The 18,843-nt window shown below is 40.8% G+C and overlaps 1 protein-coding gene across 3 annotated transcripts in view; it reads left to right on the top strand.

The window, feature by feature from the left end:
* comtb (catechol-O-methyltransferase b) overlaps window positions 1–17,023 on the top strand; it is a 31,314-nt gene extending 14,291 nt beyond the window's left edge. For 2 of the 3 annotated variants that reach the window (XM_073825365.1, XM_073825366.1), the window contains 3 exons: window positions 14,655–14,848; window positions 14,964–15,095; window positions 15,386–17,023. In XM_073825365.1, the coding sequence (XP_073681466.1) occupies window positions 14,655–14,848; window positions 14,964–15,095; window positions 15,386–15,565 (506 nt within the window). In that variant the 3' untranslated portion in view covers window positions 15,566–17,023. Of the gene's footprint in view, window positions 1–9,649; window positions 9,733–10,045; window positions 10,286–13,179; window positions 13,352–13,524; window positions 13,643–14,654; window positions 14,849–14,963; window positions 15,096–15,385 lie in introns of those variants that run through there. The other variant, XM_073825364.1, reaches the window with a different exon arrangement.
* Window positions 17,024–18,843: the final 1,820 nt, after the last annotated feature.

The raw sequence follows: 18,843 nt of genomic DNA, 5'->3' as shown, positions 1-18,843 counted from the left end.
TCTATATGTAGCTATGAGGAGTATGCTAAAAAGCATTTCATATAGAGGACCTTGAAGTGAAGATGAGCTTTCACAGAGGGCTTATGTTCTCTGAAGTCTTAGACATGCAAACAAGCTTATGCCTGAACTCCAAAATGAACTTTAAAGCTCTAATACAGCGATTTATACAATTTACCCCACAGTCATCAAATCCACAATTTCAAAGGATTTGAAAAGGACTGTTGACCCTAAAATACTGAGATCTTAAACTTTGAAATGGCAGTCTTGTGGCCTACAAAAAATGCATGAGAAGATTTTAAAATAAAAAAAGCATCCCAATGAAATCCTTCACACAGAGTCAGAAATATATTCACATTTTTTATCATTCAGTTGCTTTTGTTAATTTTCGGATGCCAAATAGTTTAAAAGTATGACTCTGTTTGAATAGTTTTGGTGCAACTGTTTTATACTTTCATGTTTAGTCGCATCCGACTTGGTAACCCCTTTAATAAATATTCTTGAATATTTGACAAATCTTAAGTGAGCATCTACTGTAGTTTACATGGCATAAGCTGGTCTTATGTTACCACTCTTTGGGAGCAAAATACCTTATAATTGTCTTAACTAGTCAGTATGTTACATCTGTTTACCAATTAGTTGTCATTTTGTTACGGTCAAGTCTTATCCAATTTCCTATTATTACTGTAGTTACCAGGTTGTGATGATTATCCTCGAAAACAATACAATTTGCTGTCCAGCGTATTAAATACAAGACTATATATTCACTTTTACCCATGCTAAGCCAAATTATTGCTAAAACTCCAGAACATAGGACATGATGGTTTAAGTTTCAAATGATGATGGTGTATTTAAAACTTGGTTGATTAGACTTGAAGAATTCAAGTGTAGTTGCTACTCCTCATCTTGCGGGTTTGTGAGGTGCCTCCAGCTGGTATCTGAAAGTCATGACCAAACAGCTGTGCATTGCTAGTCTCTTTTAGTGTATTTTGGTGACATAAATGTCTGTACTGTAATTAATTATAAATAATGAAAAATACCTATATGTAGCAACTTGAATAAACAATATATATTGTATATTTATGAACGGATCAGATTTTGTATACATATTTATTTGCATAGGACATGCCTCTGATTTGTTTACACCAGCATCTATATGAATGATATCTTGTTTTGGCTTTAAATTGCTGCTTTTAGGATCATAATTGCATTGCTTTATCCATTGTTTTGTTTTTATATGCATTTTTCATATCAGCCATAGTCTTTTGGGGCAAAAAAAAAAAAAAATCATAATAAAGAAAATGATACAAAGTAAAAAAAAAAAAAAACATTGTGTGGCTTCTCTACCTTAATTCATATTTGAATTACAATGCATTTTTGTAAGCACAAACCATTTTGGCTAACATGTAGACTCTAAAAAGCTGTTCAGTTCACATTCCATGCTTTAATCTTTGGTCACATCATTTCCACGTCCACTGAACACTTGGAATGTGCTTCTTTTCCAGCCGCTTCACGTGATTCTTTTCTAATTCAAATCACTGCACAGGCAGCTCTTTGAAATATGCTTCATCTATTATGCAAATCCATTTACAGTTCATTATGATTTCTGAATGATTAATAGCATGTTTTAAGCATATACACATTTTAAGCATACTAAATTTAGTAAGGTTTATCTCACTGAACTATTTACCAATGTGATAAGGAAAAATACCTTTATTGGAAAAATCTCTCAAATAAATTGATCTTGTTTTAAAAATGACGAAGAACTGCAAACAAGAATTTAGCAAATTAAGCACTTTTTCATCACTAATTTAGCCTAACACTGGCTTGTTTTTGTGAATAATGTCCATTGCTACTTTCAATTTTAGCATCAGTTCTAATTCTGGTGTAAGAAATGACTCTGTTGGGAATGGAGAATGATATGTAAAGTGCTTTCCTGTCTACATAAAAGGAGTATTTCTGGCAGCTCAGTTTCAGCAATTTACTTCTGTATGTGAAAATTCCCAGTGAAACAGTTACAACACATCTGTGTCTGAAGTGCCTAGGTTTATTCAAACAGACAAAATGGTACTTTCAGCTATTGTCTTGTAAGATAAATTCAAGGGGAGACTTTTTATCATAGTTACAATAAGTGCTTTTATACATTGACAAGTAAAGTTTAATCAGTTAACTATCTATTCTTTTTCTGGCCTCTTGGTGGCAGTATGCTGCTAATAAAGAGACTGCAGCAGTGTTATTATTTTAAAATTAATTTTCATGTGAATTTTAATTACAATTTTAGTAACTTTTATTGTGTTTTAGTCATTTTTATTAGTTTTGTTGTAATTAAAAATGTCTACATAGTTATTATTTCAGTTTTCGTTTGATTTATTTAGTGTCAGGTTAAACTGAATGAAATTAAGAAATAAAGCCTTGAAAACAGCTGAAATAAAATACGTTTTAGTTCATAAATAAATAGTTTTACTTCAGTATTTATTTATTTATTTATTTGTCCTCCATACTATGAAAGTCAATAGCTACTGACATCTGTTTGGATGGCAACGCTCTTCTAAATATATTATTTTGTGTTTAATAGAAGAAAGAAGATCATGTACGTTTGGAGCAACTTGAGAGTGAGTTAAATGACGGAATTTTTGGGTGAACTATCTCTTTAAAGCCACCAGAGAACCCATTTTAAGTCAGCAATATAATCATTTTTAAACAATAGTTGACTTAAATAAAACAACTCAGCATGTTGGGTAAAACATTTAACCTAACCAGCTGGGTCAAAATAACCTAGCATGTGTTCTGTCCAATATTTACCCAGCGCGGGATTGCCAGATTACCCAAATTGGGTTGTTCTCTTACAAGAGGGAACGAGTACTGCGTAAGAAGTATCTTACGCTAGGGGAAAATCCTTTTCTGCGAGATATTGAAGCCAAAAATTATCCTTAATTTTGAAATAATGTAAAGCGCGTTGCAGCAGCATACAGACATAGGCGAAACAGCTTGCGCGCCTATTGGCTGCTCTGCGGCAACTGCAGCAGCCTATTAGAGCGAGGCCTGACGCGACGCCAGATCCAATGGGGGCATTTCGCGCCCTTTGCGTCGCTTCGCGCCCTTTTCGTAGCTTCCCGCCTAAAAGGGCGTGGTCTAGACCTATAAATATCGCTCATAGGCAGCTATTATCTGATTTTTCATCCTTCAAGCGAAGCACACGCATCGCTGGAGCCGGATAAGAAGCCGCCGTTTGACTGCAAGCATCTCAGCGGGACGAGCCACTGAAGCTGCTGGCCACGCCGCCTTCCGTGCATTCCTGCTGCGCTTTCCGGCGCCTATATCCTTTATAATCTACAGTGTGTGTCGCCGCTGCGATACACACTGTTTCTCTAAAAAGAGCAAAGCGTCTTTTTAAAGATGCCTTCATACGGCTCGTGCAGATGCCAATGGTGACTCTGAGGACTTGCCTTGCCTTCTTCACTGAGACTGCTCCCCCGCCCGCCGCGGTGTAGCGCCGTAAAAAGCGCCGTGCCCAGCGGGCCCCGGACACTTCCCCCAGCCGACAAAGCTCGCAGGTTCGCCCGCCTGCTTCATCGACCTCGTCAGCCTCTGTTCCGGACGTAAAGCGGCCGCTGTCTGCCACCGCTTCCATCGACGCCGCTGACGAGGGGGGCCATGAAGGAGGAAGAGGTTTCTGATTCTGATTTCCGTTTCCCGCCAAAGCAGGAACGCGCATGCTGCTCAGAAGAGGCGATAGCAGCCCACTTATGTCTGCCCTCCGCTGGACGGCGTGCTAACTCGGCCCTCCCCTCTAAAGCTTGCCGTCAGACGTCAAACCTGCTTCGCCGCGCTTTCGCCGCCGCCTAGCCGCGTCAGCGCTGCGTAACATGGTCTCTCACCGTTGCTGAGAGGCACCCGTGGTTAACGCTTTCTGACGTTTTTCTCGTCTGGCCGCCGCCCCGCCAGACGCGGCCCGCGGCCCAGGATTGAGTTGAAACCTGAGCCTCCGAAATCGTCCTAGCACAACTGGGAAAACGACGGTGTACGAGTCCCGCTGTTGCCGGACCCCCACCAAAGTTATTCGCTCGTCCAGTTCCAGGAAATGTGACTGTTCCAGTGTTTTCTGCAGCCAACAAACCGGCTCCGTCGCCCGTTTGCCTGCACACAAAAGTCGTTCCCACGGCTACACAGATAAACCCCCAATAAAGTGTATTGTCTGGTGTCCCGGCCACGGCCGATGGTGTTTCATGTGTCGTAAGAATGCCCACTAACCAGTGCTCATCTCTAACGTTACACACAAGCACAGCGCACATAAAATCGACACAGATCGATTGCGCTTCACAACCGGCCACGGCCGATGGTGTTTCACGTGTAAGAATGCCCACTGCAGTGCTCATCTCTACACACAAGCACAGCGCACTTAAAATCGACACAGATCGATTGCGCTTCACAACCGGCCACGGCCGATGGTGTTTCACGTGTAAGAATGCCCACTGCAGTGCTCATCTCTACACACAAGCACAGCGCACTTAAAATCGACACAGATCGATTGCGCTTCACAACCGGCCACGGCCGATGGTGTTTCACGTGTAAGAATGCCCACTAGCAGTGCTCATCTCTACACACAAGCACAGCGCACATAAAATCGACTCAGATCGATTGCGCTTCACACGTGGTAACTATGCCCGCTTCACAGTGGCCACAGACACCACATTATGCACGTCAAACGGTTTCTGTGAAAACGAAACCAAAAGTGCATTCGCTCTACGCAGGCGAACGTTGTTTGGAGTGTGTTAAATGTGCCCGCTGCCCCACAGCCACATCCACACACAGACATAATAGTTCCCGCTATCAGCGTGCCCCATGCCTCAAATATCACGAGCACGTTTTGCATGAAATCAGCGTGCATTCGCTCCATGCAAGCGAACGATGTTTGGAGTGTGTTAAATGTGACTGTTCCAGTGTTTGCTGCAGCCAACAAGCCGGTTCTGTCGCCCGCTTGCCTGCACACAAAGGTTGTTTTCACGGCTACCCAGATAAACCCCCAATAGAGTGTATTTTCTGGAGTCCCGGCCACGGCCGATGGTGTTTCACGTGTAGTCAAAAATGCCCACTCCTCCAGTGCTCATTTCTACACACAAGCACAACCTGTCATACAGACCCTGCGAACATAAAATCGGCTCAGATCGATTGCGCTTCACAGTGCCCACAGACATCACATTATGCACGTCAAAAGGTTTCTGTACAAACGAAACTAACGTGTATGCAGGCGAACGGTGTTTGCAGTGTGTTAAATGTGCCTGTTGCGACACAACCACATACACACACAGACATAATAGTTCCCGCTATCAGCGTGCCCCACGCCCCGAATGTCACGAGCACGTCTCTGGTGCCACAGCATACCGAAACCACTCCGTTAATGAAAGAACGGAGCGCGCTTCGTATTCAGCCTCTAGCTATTCATGCAAACGCATTGGAAAAGCTTCCAGGGGTCTCGAAATGGGTGCTGGACATTATAAAAGGAGGCTATTCGCTACAGTTTCACCGACGTCCGCGCCGCTATACAGCGCGCGTCGAGACCACAATGCAGACAGAAGCAGCACACCTGCTTCGAGCCGAAGTGGCGAAACTATTGAGCAAAGGGGTCATAGAGCCCCTTTCTCAAGCTCAAAGCGAAGGGAGGCTGTACAGCAGATATTTCCTGGTACCGAAAAAAGACGGGGGTCACAGACCCATATTAGATCTAAGGCAACTGAACAAAGCGTTGGTGAAGCGTCGGTTCAGGATGCTCACGACCAGAAAAATCCTCGCGCAAGTTCGCCAAGGAGACTGGTTCGTGTCAGTGGATCTGAAAGACGCGTATTTTCAAATACAGATAGCGTCACGTCACAGGCGATCTTTGAGACTCGCCTTCGAGGGCCAGGCATATCAGTACACAGTCCTGCCGTTCGGTTTGTCCCAGGCACCCCGTACATTACGAAGTGCATGGACTCAGCGCTCGTTCCTCTCAGACTGAAAGGCGTGCGCATACTGAACTATTTGGACGATTGGCTGATTCTAGCGCAGTCTCGCTCAGTGCTTGTACAGCATACGACCATGTTACTCGATCACCTCGAGAATTTGGGTCTCAGAGTCAATTGGGCGAAGAGCTCACTATCCCCCAGTCAGAAAACTTCCTTCCTGGGCACAGAATTGGACTCGCTGTCAATGATAGCGCGGCTGTCATCACAGCGCGCAGCAGACATTCAGCGCACAGCGGGCTCGTTCCGCTGCGGCGCGTCTGTCCCGCTCAAAAAATTTCAGAAAATGCTGGTCTCATGGCCTCAGCGTCATCAGTTCTGCAGCTGGGTCTGCTATGTATGCGTCCACTGCAGTTCTGGCTGAAAGCGCGCGTCCCGCGTCAAGCGTGGGCGCCCGGTCGGCTTCGTATCACGGTCAATCAGTAATGTGTCACAGCCCTGAATCCGTGGAGAGCAATCGACTGGTACCAGTTAGGTGTAAGCCTGGGGACTTCCTCGAGAATAAAAGTGGTGTCTACGGACGCGTCCACCTCGGGATGGGGGGCTCTGCTCGAGGGTAGATCGTCTTTTGGCCAGTGGTCAGAACGGGAAAAGCTCCTGCATATCAACTGCCTCGAAATGTTGGCAGTACAGAACGCGCTGATGCGCTTCTGTCCCCAAATAAAAGGAAACCATGTATTAGTCCGCTCGGACAACATGTCAGTGGTTTCCTATATAAATCGCCAGGGCGGTCTCAGGTCCAAAAACCTATACAGACTTGCAGAACGCCGCCTGGTATGGGCTCAGCGCAACCTGCGCTCGCTGAAAGCAGCGCATGTGCCGGGGCTTCTAAACATAGGGCCAGACAGACTGTCCAGGAACAATGTTCCAGCAGGCGAATGGTCTCTACACCCACAGACAGTACAACTACTGTGGAAGAAATTCGGCAGAGCGGAAGTAGACCTGTTTGCGTCTCCGAACAACGCTCACTGTCTGGAATTTTGCTCAAAAAGCAGAGACGCGCTGGCCCACGAATGGCCCCGCCGTCATCTCTATGCTTTTCCCCCCGTCTCTCTCCTACCTCAGGTGATAGAGAGGGTCAGCGAAAAAGGATGTTCAATACTGCTGATAACGCCGTTTTGGGAAAACCAGCCCTGGTTCCCAGCGCTGATGCAGCTGACGAGCACTGTCCCGTGGCCGATACCAGTGAGGAGAGTCCTTCTCTCTCAGGCCAGCGGCTCGATTTGGCATCCTCACCCAGAGCTGTGGTCCCTTCATGTCTGGGCCACCAGCGAATATATGATGAACTCCCTAAAGGAGTATTAAACACGATCACGCAGGCTAGAGCCCCGTCTACGAGACGGCTCTATTCCTCAAAATGGTCAGTGTTTTCGGGCTGGTGCGCAGCTCGCGGCTCGTCACCCACTAACTGTGGTGTGATGGAGGTGCTTTCCTTTCTACAAGAGCTGCTGGACAAGGGCAGAACCCCGTCCACGCTCAAAGTCTATGTGGCGGCCATAACAGCGTTCTCGAGCACAACGCTAGGTCAGTCAATAGGAAGGAACGATTTAGTTATTCGCTTCCTGAGGGGAGCTAGAAGACTAAATCCCCCCAGACCTCCCACAGTCCCCGTATGGGACCTTTCTGTGGTACTAGAGGCCATGAAAGGTGGACCATTCGAGCCTCTGCAGACTATTGATTTGAAATACCTGTCTCTTAAGACCGTGTTTCTGCTGGCTCTCGCTTCAGTGAAGCGCATAGGGGATTTGCACGCACTCTCTGTGAGCGCGACGTGCATGGAATTTGGACCTAATGACTCTAAAGTCATACTCAAACACAAACATGGTTACGTTCCAAAATCACTCAACACACCGTTTAGGGCACAGGTCATCGCGCTGTCAGCCCTACCGGTCAATGATGAGGAAACGGACGCGAGCCTCCTATGCCCAGTCAGGGCATTACGAGCTTACGTGTCTCGCTCGTCTGCTTTTAGACAGACAGAGCAGCTTTTTGTTTCGTTTTACGGGCGTCCCAAGGGACTGGCCGCGTCGAAACAGAGCTTATCCAGATGGATAGTTGATGCTATTGCGTTGGCATATGCTTCCAAGGGCATGCAGTGCCCGCTAGGTGTCAGAGCACATTCCACGAGGGGCGTGGCCTCATCGTGGGCGTGGTCGAGTGGGATTGCCTTGCAAGATATTTGTACGGCGGCGGGCTGGGCCTCTCCGTCTACATTTATAAGGTTTTACAACCTGGAGGTTCCCGCCTTACAGGCCAGATTGCTGTCAGTCTAGATGTTCAGTGTTGTCTGACCTGATGTTATCAGCTCGGAATGCTGCGTCTACTGAGCACAGCTCTAGGGTCGACAGTGAAAGTGATAGCACAAGATGTGTCTGAGCAAACTGTGTGAAGACCCTTATTTTTACGTCAGCTCAGGCCGTAACCCCGCCCTGTATGTACGTTTACTTAGCGTCTGAGTGACGCTGCACTATGTGGAAGAGTGCGGCATTGCCCCTCCCTCTTCCCCGGACTCCCTGTGAGTTCCATAGGTGATTATGAACTGTATGAACCCCGGGCTTTCGCCCTTGGGTCTTTGGTGTCAGATCTCACGATGCACGGCGTTTTACACTGGGTCCCCTAGCGTAAGATACTTCTTACGCAGTACTCGTTCCCTCTTGTAAGAGAACGTACTCGGTTACTAACGTAACCTCGGTTCTCTCTAGAGAGGGAACGAGTACTGCGTATCTTGCCGTGCATGCGCACGCTCTGGTTGCTTTGATGATGAAAAACCAGATAATAGCTGCCTATGAGCGATATTTATAGGTCTAGACCACGCCCTTTTAGGCGGGAAGCTACGAAAAGGGCGCGAAGCGACGCAAAGGGCGCGAAATGCCCCCATTGGATCTGGCGTCGCGTCAGGCCTCGCTCTAATAGGCTGCTGCAGTTGCCGCAGAGCAGCCAATAGGCGCGCAAGCTGTTTCGCCTATGTCTGTATGCTGCTGCAACGCGCTTTACATTATTTCAAAATTAAGGATAATTTTTGGCTTCAATATCTCGCAGAAAAGGATTTTCCCCTAGCGTAAGATACTTCTTACGCAGTACTCGTTCCCTCTCTAGAGAGAACCGAGGTTACGTTAGTAACCGAGTACGTTTTTAAACCCAGCATTTTTTAGAGTTAATGTTTTGAAGATTTTATAATTGTAAAAAGACAGACTTGACACTGAATACAAAATATTGTATATAAACTGTTATTTTCCTATATACATAAATAAATAAAGTGCATTTTTATTATTTAATATGAAAAAAACTTCAATAGGTTGACTGACCCAGGACTAAAGCCATGCAAATGGGTCAAAACAACCACGTATGTGTTCTGTCCAGTATTTATTTTAAATGACAGAACATTTGTTTTATTTACAGAATATTTAAAATGACGGATCATTTTGGGTGAACTATCCCTTTAAAGCAAACAGAGGGCTTATGCACTGGTAAAAAAAATATATATATATATCTCAACTCTGTGGTTTGACTACATTTGTATTTTCTATAAAGTATATTTGAGTGACTTCGTTTGTCTTAAAGGAACAGCTCAGTTGAGAATTAAATTCATGCCTTATTTACTCAAATCGTTTTGAACGAATCGTGAATCGGTTGAGTTGAATGAGTTGATTCACTGACTGAAAGTTTCAGTCGCAGAAGTTAAGCAAGTAAACAACTAGCTCCAGTATATTTTCCAGTGAAAACATCTTTAAATAAGGTATGATTTAATATTAAACTATCCTATGATTTCAGAAGACTTTAAATATTGTAATATCGTCGAAGCTTTCGGTTAAGTCAGTTCTATTTGGACATTTTGCAGCTTATGTTTACTATAAACTGCCATTTTATGACATGTCTGCTTTAAGATGGTGCAATATATTTAATTGCTTTGCTACATAGATGTGAGAAAGCCAGTCAGGTTTCTAAAGACATGAGGGTGAATATAACAATATTCAATTTGTTCAAACTTGTTTGTCGTCAGCCACATGCAGCTGCTTCACAACCATGTCTGTTTTTGATCCCTGGCCTAGTTTGGAGTTCTGTTTACTGTTTGGGGGAGTGCATATCCCTCTAAAAGACCTACGGCCACACATTCCTCACAGCTCAAATCTACCCAGAAGAAGTGAGAGAGCCCATTACAGGGTCAGCTGATAGAGAGTGAGAGAGAGAGGAGAAATGGAGAGAGCACAGCGAATCAGTAGACTGTGTGTTTGCATCCATGCAGGTTTGGTTTAACAGAAGCTCCATTTAGTTAGAGGCCCTCATCAAAGGTAAGTGTTTTCTCTCTGTCTTGTATTCTTAAATGGTCATTTACTCTTATTTATGTCACTTTTTGATAAATTATGAATTTTTAGTTACACAGTACTGCTTACCATTCATCACTTAGATCATTTAGTTTCATTGTATTTGTTTAGGACGGTATATTCCTTGGCTTGTGTCTAAAAGTGGTACTCAACTTAGTTTAAATCCAATTTAGTAAATAGTTCACAGTGAGTTTTTTGGTCAGCCGATACCAATTATCATGTTTTCAGATTGCTGAAGACAGCACATACTTTTGATCGAGTATCACCATATCCATTATTGCTCAGTGCATTGCATATTTAAAATGAACCAACTTGAATGAAATTGACAGGATATATAACTTTTTCAATGCATTACATATATTCAATGGTATATATGTACAGCAGTGCATTTGTGAAAGCCAGACTCTGTGCTTCACTCATTCCTTTCACCCATTCGAGAGGATTTTCTCACTAACAATGGCTATCCTGCAAAGTGGCTGAGCTCTGCATTCCATTCCAGACCCCAGCTACATTTGTGTATATGTTTAAAAAAGCCTGAGAAGCACTTGTCATGGTCCTCTCGCAAAGGGTGCCACACTTTTTGTTTAACAGCTCTTAACCTTGAGCTTGTTGCCATGCAACTCTAAAATCCCACTTTAGAATTGCATTTCCTACTCTCCATGACTCTTCTTAATTAACAGATCAATCATTAAAAGAACTTTGTTTGTGAGTGGCAGGCATAAATTGTGATAACACATGACATAATAGCAAAATGCATAGCAACAAAGATGTCTAGAATGTTTTTTAGGGTGGATAGGCTCCTACATTTAATACATGTGATTTACAGAGTTGGAAACCATCCTGTATTCTCAATTCATTCATTTATTGAAGTCAATGCCAGATTTGCACTCTTTACAGTGTGGTTCAAAATTTAGGGTTGGTAAGATTATTTAATATTTTTGAATTAAACCTCTTATGTTCACTTTAGCGAAAACAAAAAACAAAAAACAAACACCAAGTACAGACTCCAAACTGCTTTATGGACAAAGTGAGCTGCAGAAACAGTAGCAGCGAATGCAACCAAATGATCATATGAAAGAGATTTTCAATGCAGGGTTTATTTGCTGCATAGTAACCACCCATCTCATTAGACCATGACAATAGAGGCATGACTGGAGAGATGAAAGCACAGCACTGAATGAGAACATTAATTTCCATATACATGCCTCTCATGACCTGCAGGAGTACAGACCTGGGCTGAAGTAGAGTAATCAGACAGCCTAATCATATTGTGTATGTGTGTGCTGTCTTGGAAGCTGATTTTAATTCACGCAGACAGTTCAACAGGATGCACAGTAATATCTGGCTTAGTTTGGCTTACATCTGAAACGTGCAGGGATGGACTTAGACTAAACAAGCAGCCCTGGCCTATGCAGGCATAAGTCTTAATATTGCTTGCTGTGTTATATAATGCATTTACGCTACTGTTCAAAAGTTTGGGGTCAGTACGATTTTTTTTTTCTTGAAAGACTGTAATACTCTACAATAAGGCATTAAATTGATCAAAAGTGACAGTAAAATATTCTTTTAAACTGTCGATTCATCAAAGAATACTAAAAAGTATCACTGTTTTCTTATTAATATTAAGCAGCATGGCTGTTTTCAACATAGGTAATACTTAGAAATGTGTCTTGAGTACCAAATCAGCATATTAGAATGATTTCTGAAGGATTATGTGACAGTTAAGAGTAATGGCTGCTAAAAAGCACAGGAATAAATTATATTTTAAAGCGTATAAAAATATAAAATTTTAATTGTAATAATATTAAATGCACTTGAATGCAGCTGCCTTAAAAAAAAAAACTTAAACCTAAACTTTTGAATGTCGTTTTTTCTTTCACATATCAGCACAAACTCAAAATCAGCATAGCAAGGGCTGCACAATTAAATTAAATAATATGTTTCTGTCATTAGTAAATACTTAAGGGTGCTATATATCTTTTTTTTTTTTTTTTACTGTACTTAAGCATAAAAGTACTATAATATGTTTGCAGATACTTAGGAAATGCTAAGTTCATACTTGTGCATTCCGCAGGGTTGCCAGGTTTTCACAACAAAACCCATCCAATTGCTACTCAAAACTAGCCCAATAGCCCAATCGTGGGTAAAATACGTGTGTGTTCCCCTGGTTAAAAATTTCATTTCCAAAGGCTAAAAATCACGTAATTGTAGTAACTTCTGCCGCGGACATAAAAAACTACCCACGGCAACAGTGTTAAAGTAGCCCAATTCCATGGGTAAACTGGTGTTCCGTGTGGAAATGCCTGTTTTTCTTTTGGTAACCAATAGTATTTCGACCACCCAGGGCTGCCAGCCACTTGCAAGAAAACAGAGCTTGTTGCAGCCATGGAAGTGAGAAAACAAACTGGTCAAAGAATGCAGATTCTAGCTGACCTAAAAAGCTTCAGCATCCCCTAAAACATGTAATGACCAGAGGAATATTAAAACATGTATAAATCAACTCATAAACATACAGTGTAAAGCTCATTGCCCTCCACTGTCGATTGCACTTGTTCCTCTCGAATATCCTCAATCTGGCAACCTGTGTGAGTGTCCAGTCTGAGAAGGAGGGGATGGGGGCATGAGCGGTAGAAGCAATATTTTAAATTAGGACTGCAGTACCCATTTCAACCGCTAGCTTTCAATATTACATACTGCATCTTTAATGCATCGCAAACACTTTGAATCTACATTTAATTGAATTAATGTTGATTTTTCTTAAATAACTAGATCTGTACTGTATAAGACTATTTGCATAATTCAGTCACTTCACTTGAATTGAAATTGATTATAAACTTTTATGAATCTTTGTCTGGCTCTAGTATGTTGCAGGTGTTGCTGTGCTGGTGTGTTGGGGCCACAGTGCTGTTATACGTGTTGTACTCCTGGATCATCCCCACTGCTGTGCAGTTCAATGGCAGTCTGGCGTTATTCTGGCATGACTTCATCGTTGAGCGTGCTCTTGATATGCTGACCAGATCAACTCGACCACAGGTGACTCAAGCAGTTCTGGTTAACTTTCTATCACCTAAGGTACAGCATCTACCTCTGTTCTGCATCTGCAACCAGGATGCATAATGAGATCTTAAGACTGAGGGATGATGTTAGACTTTTGAGGCCCATAAAGTAAAGTCAACAAAGTCATCTTTATTCTCTGTTGTGACCAGCGTCTGTTGAAAGCCGTACGGAAGCATGCAACTCGAGGTGACCCTCAGAGTGTGATCTCAGCCATCGATCATTTCTGCCGACACAGCGAATGGGCTATGAACATTGGAGATGAGAAAGGTCAGAGCACTGTTTTTCTATTTACATTTTATTTGTAGTCATGATTTTCTTCCAAGAATTTCAGAACAAAATCTCAAAGAAATTGTATAAAAATTTAAAAATAAAAATTGTATATATATATATATATATATATATATATATATATATATATATATAATTTTTTTTTATATTTGTATTTGAAGAATATGTTCTTTCAGATTTAATTTAAATACAGTTGCTCCAAGATAGAAAACGTTTTTTATGAATTAATTTAAAGGAATAGTTCACCCAAAAGAGAATAACCCCATGATTTACTCAGCCTCAAGCCATCCTCAGTGTAAATGACTTCCTTCTTTCAGACAAATACAATCAGAGTTATATTAAAAAAATATCCTTGCTCTTCCAGACTTTAGAATAGCAGTAAATGGGTGTTGAGATTTTTAAGTCCAATAAAGTGCAGCTATCAATCATAAAAAGTGATCCACACAGTTCCAGGGGGTTAATAAAGGCCTTCTGAAGCAAATCGATATGTTTGTGTAAGAAAAATACCTATTTTTAAAACTTCATACAGTTAATCTTTAGCTTCCGCTAACTGTCGTATGCACATTCATGAGAGAGTGGCGTTCCAGCTGATGACGTAGGATGTAGGCGAACACATAAGTGTGGAGGAGAGAGCAGGACAAAACACAGATGATAAATTAAAGGTACAAAATGAAAATTTGTACACAAAAATGTCGTAGGATTTCGATGTAAGCCAAGAGGAGACATATCACTTCAAAAAGTTTAAAAATTTGTACCAACCCCAAACTTTTGAACGGTAGTGTATATTCTTTATATGTCAAATTTTAACATTACTTTGAAGTTTCATGTCCAAAATATGTTTAAAAATTCAAAAATACAAATGTATTTCTATTGGAATCTGTATATATTTTATCCAATTAAAAATTCTAATTAAAAAAACTCAAACTTTGGAACTTACTAAGCACCAATAACTGTCTTTTGTTTCTGTGTGTGTGTATGTGTGTATTCTCAGGATCTATCCTTGACTCAGTGGTGAGTGAATCGAACCCAGAGAAGGTCCTAGAGTTGGGCACATATTGTGGATACTCCACAGTGCGCATCGCTCGTCTCCTTCCTCCTGGAGCTCGTCTGATAACACTAGAGTTCAATGCAGGCTATGCTGAAATTGCTCGACAAGTAATCGCCTGGGCGGGTCTTGAAGACAAAGTAAGGTCCCTGTTCCCCCACAAACACATTTTACATGGTTTACATACAGTAATCCTTATTTACTAAGAGTCATTTCTAGTTTATCATGCCTTGAGCTAATGTTTTACATTATCAGGTTCAGCTTGTAGAAGGTGCGTCTGGAGATTGGATTCCACGCATGAAGGAGCACTTCGGAATTGAAACATTTGATTTAGTTTTTCTGGACCACTGGAAAGACCGTTACCTCCCTGACACAAAATTAATGGAGGTGTGTTTGATTATGACCATTGTTATCTCATTGACTCTCACTCTTTTCCTGTAGTCTAAACAGTAGCAATGCCTAGGTCATGGGTTCGATTCCCAGAGAAAGCAAGAACTCATATAAATGTAAATGTGTACCTTGAATGCAAGTTGCTTTGGATAACGTGTCTGCAAAATTGTCCAAAATTTTCTGATTGTACTGTTATGCCAGTATTCTCTTCTCGGTTTTGCTCACCAGGCTTATATCCAACATTCTCTACTCTTTTTTTTTTTTTTTTCTCTCTTCTTTGTTTGTAGGATTGTGGTCTGCTAAGGAAAGGCACCGTTCTGCTTGCTGATAATGTGATCTGTCCCGGAGTCCCAGACTATCTTGAATACGTGCGCAATAGCCTCTCTTATAAAAGCTGCTATTTTAAATCCCATTTAGAGTACACCAAGGCAGAGGACGGCTTGGAGAAGTCTGTGTTTTTAGGCTAGACATGTACAGGGATGCTTCATATGCTTTAAAAGAGGACTTTTGCTAAGGGTTTCTGAGACCTAGCATGAGGTATATTTTAAATGATTTATTATCATAAATCCCCAAGATTTATTGTATTTAAAGTGTGTAATTTAGGACACACAGTTCTGCATATTACTTGATCAAATAAGAGGTTTTACCACTTTGTACCACTAGAGGGTAGGATCACATTTAAAATGGCTAAATTTGGACCTTAACCAAAACTTTTGAAAAAAAAAAAAAAAAAAAAAATATATATATATATATAACAATGACTTTATATCACATTTTTGTTTGTAAAGAAAATGGGACTTATTTTGAGGTTATTCTGCAATTGAAACAATGCCACTTTGTGTTCATGAAGATATATATTTGAGGTCGAAAGTTTACATACACATTGCAGAATCTGTTAAAAAAGAAAATGTTAATTATTTTACCAAAATAAGAGGGCTCATACAAAATGCATAAACTGAATACATATAGTCCACAAAAGAAAATATTAGAATTTATAAAAATGACCCTGTTCGAAAGTTTACATACACTTGATTCTTAATACTGTATTGTCACCTGAATATTTTTTTGTTTGTTTAGTAGTAGTTGTTTTTTGAGTCCCTTGTTTGTCCTGACCAGTTAAACTGCCTGCTGTTCTTTAGGTCCTACAAATTCTTTGGTTTTTCAGCATTTTTGTGTATTTGAACCCTTTCTAACAATGACTGTATGATTTTGAGATCCAACTTTTTACACTGAGGACAACTGAGGGACTGATTTGCAGCTATTACTGAAGGTGCATTACAAATGCACACTGATGCTTCAGAAAGAAACAATGCATTAAGAGCTGGGGGTGAAAACTTTTGAACCGAATGAAGATGTGTACTTTTTTCTTATTTTGCCTGGACATATTTTTCCATTTAGTACTGCCCTTCAGAAGCTACAGAAGATGCTTACATGTTTCCCAGAATTATAAAAATGTTACATTTACCTTGAACTTCAAATTCTAAAAGTTTTCACCTCCAGTTTTTAATGCATCGTTTTCCCTTCTGGAGCATCAGTGAGTGTTTGAACCTTCTGTAATAGTTGCATATGAGTCCCTCAGTTGCCCTTAGTGTGAAAAGATAGACCTCAAAATTATAGTCATTTTTGGAAAGGGTTCAAATAGACAAAAATGCAGAAAAACCAACAAATTTGTGGGACCTGAAGGATTTTTCTGTAGAACAGCAAGCAGTTTAACTGTTCAGAACGAACAAGGAACTCATGAGCAACTATCACTAAACAACAACAACAACAAAACATTTGGAGTGTGCTAATTTGATGTATTTTTGCAGCATTGATAATAGGATGTATGGATTGCAAACAAATTTTTATTTGTTTGTTTTCAAAATATTTGGTGCATATTATTGTATGCATTTTTAGTTTTTACAATAAATGTTACATTAAACTTTTTTGTCTCTACTATTTATTTACACTATTTCATTTCCTTAGCATTTCTTTCTTTCTTACTTCCTTGAGGACCTTCACAGAGATTGCTGACTCAAAACACAAGACTATAAAGACGCAGACAAGATTAAACTTTTATTTAACGTTCAGATCCCTCTCTCAGATTTTATATAGTGTCACACAACTTGAATCGACAGTTATATATCTTTAATAGCATTCCAAATAAATGCTACAGCCCAATATACCTTGTGATTTATAATAGATGAAACATCCCATACCCCATTTCATCAAGTAATAAAATACAGATAGTGTAGCCACATACTTCAACTCAATTCAACCACAAGCACACTAATAAATAATTGACAATATTACAAGCACCTTAAATGATCTGTGGACAGAGAATACTTTGTCACTTAATCTTGCTTTAAAATTGAATAAAAATGACATTTATTTGAATAATTCATTCGTAACATAAAGCAAAAGATATCTGAGAAAAAAAGTGAACAGACACTATGTTGGGGATGTAAAAAGCCATTAGCCTATACACTAACATTTAAAAACACACGTGACCGTGAGGTCAACTAGATTATCTGTCTTTATTTAAAAAGACATGAAAATGGACAAAACAAAGCATATGGATCATAATGACGAGACCAGGAGGGTCTTGCACCAGATTGTTGAATAAAAGCAGATGCTCTGAATGCAGAGAACTATATCCAGCAGTGTTCACATTAAAAATATATACTGGTCCATCGCTCTCAGAGACTATTCTCAAATGCATGCATGTGGTAATCCCAATCTGTGCCCATTAGTGCACACTGAGAGAGAGAGAGTGAGTGGGTGAGTGAGTGAGTGACAAAGTGAGAGAGAGAGACAGACAGACAGAAAGGGAGAGAGTGAGGGAAAGAGACAGAGTGAGGGGGCTTTTAAAGGATTTGACAGTGATTTGTAGAATCACAGTTGTGGAATGTTAGGGCATTTCCACCTTTTCCTGCGTTTTATATTTTACTAAAGCTCTGAATACTTCCTACGTTATGATCTCATCTTAATCAGAATAATCTTAAGACTGTCGTTGTGTGTGAGAAGACTGTGGACATTTTAAGATGAGAGCTGAAGTCTCGGATGTTGGGGACGTTTACTGTCGTGCTTCGAAACCATCAAACAACTTCAGTTCCAGATGGGCGCACACTGGCATCAGCACCAGTCGGTGAGATCTTTTTAAGAGCGAATATATTAAAAAATCCTTATGTTAATATATATTGAATGTAATTTGCGTAAAATGTTACGATGTTGTAGTCAGGTAACGCGAAAAATGGTTAACAGGGATTAGTGCTACTGTTCTCCTTAACGCTTAATCAAACGGGTGTGTTTGTGTCTTCCCGCGGGAACTTCAGCTTTTGGTCTAAATTTAGCACTTTTTCCGCTCACCTGTTGCTGAATATGTATCAGTTAATTTACATAAAATATTAATATGCATGCCTATACATGCCCTCTATTCTCAGCGGTCTGTTGGGTGCGAAGACGTGCAAGTGAGTTAGTTTTCCATCTAGAGGGCAGAGACTTTGGGTTGAAATATAACTTTGAGAAATAACTATAAAAAATAAAGGAGCTGATTAATTACAAATAGGCTACAAATACAAAATATGATGGCAATACCATGGTATTTTTTTTAAAGTACCTTACAATAGTATTTGAATATGTAACCAAGCTATCCGATGCATTTTTCATTCTTTCTGTCGAATATTTCTGGTGGAACAAATGGAATTGGGAAAAATGGAAATCAAAGCTTAAATCCTTGGGTTTAAAAAAAATAATTTAAATCAAG

This window comes from Garra rufa, chromosome 20, assembly GCF_049309525.1.
Source record: "Garra rufa chromosome 20, GarRuf1.0, whole genome shotgun sequence".
Taxonomy (NCBI): Eukaryota; Metazoa; Chordata; class Actinopteri; order Cypriniformes; family Cyprinidae; genus Garra; species Garra rufa.
Note: the sequence above shows the minus strand (reverse complement) of the source record. Positions and strands in the feature narration are given on the sequence as shown.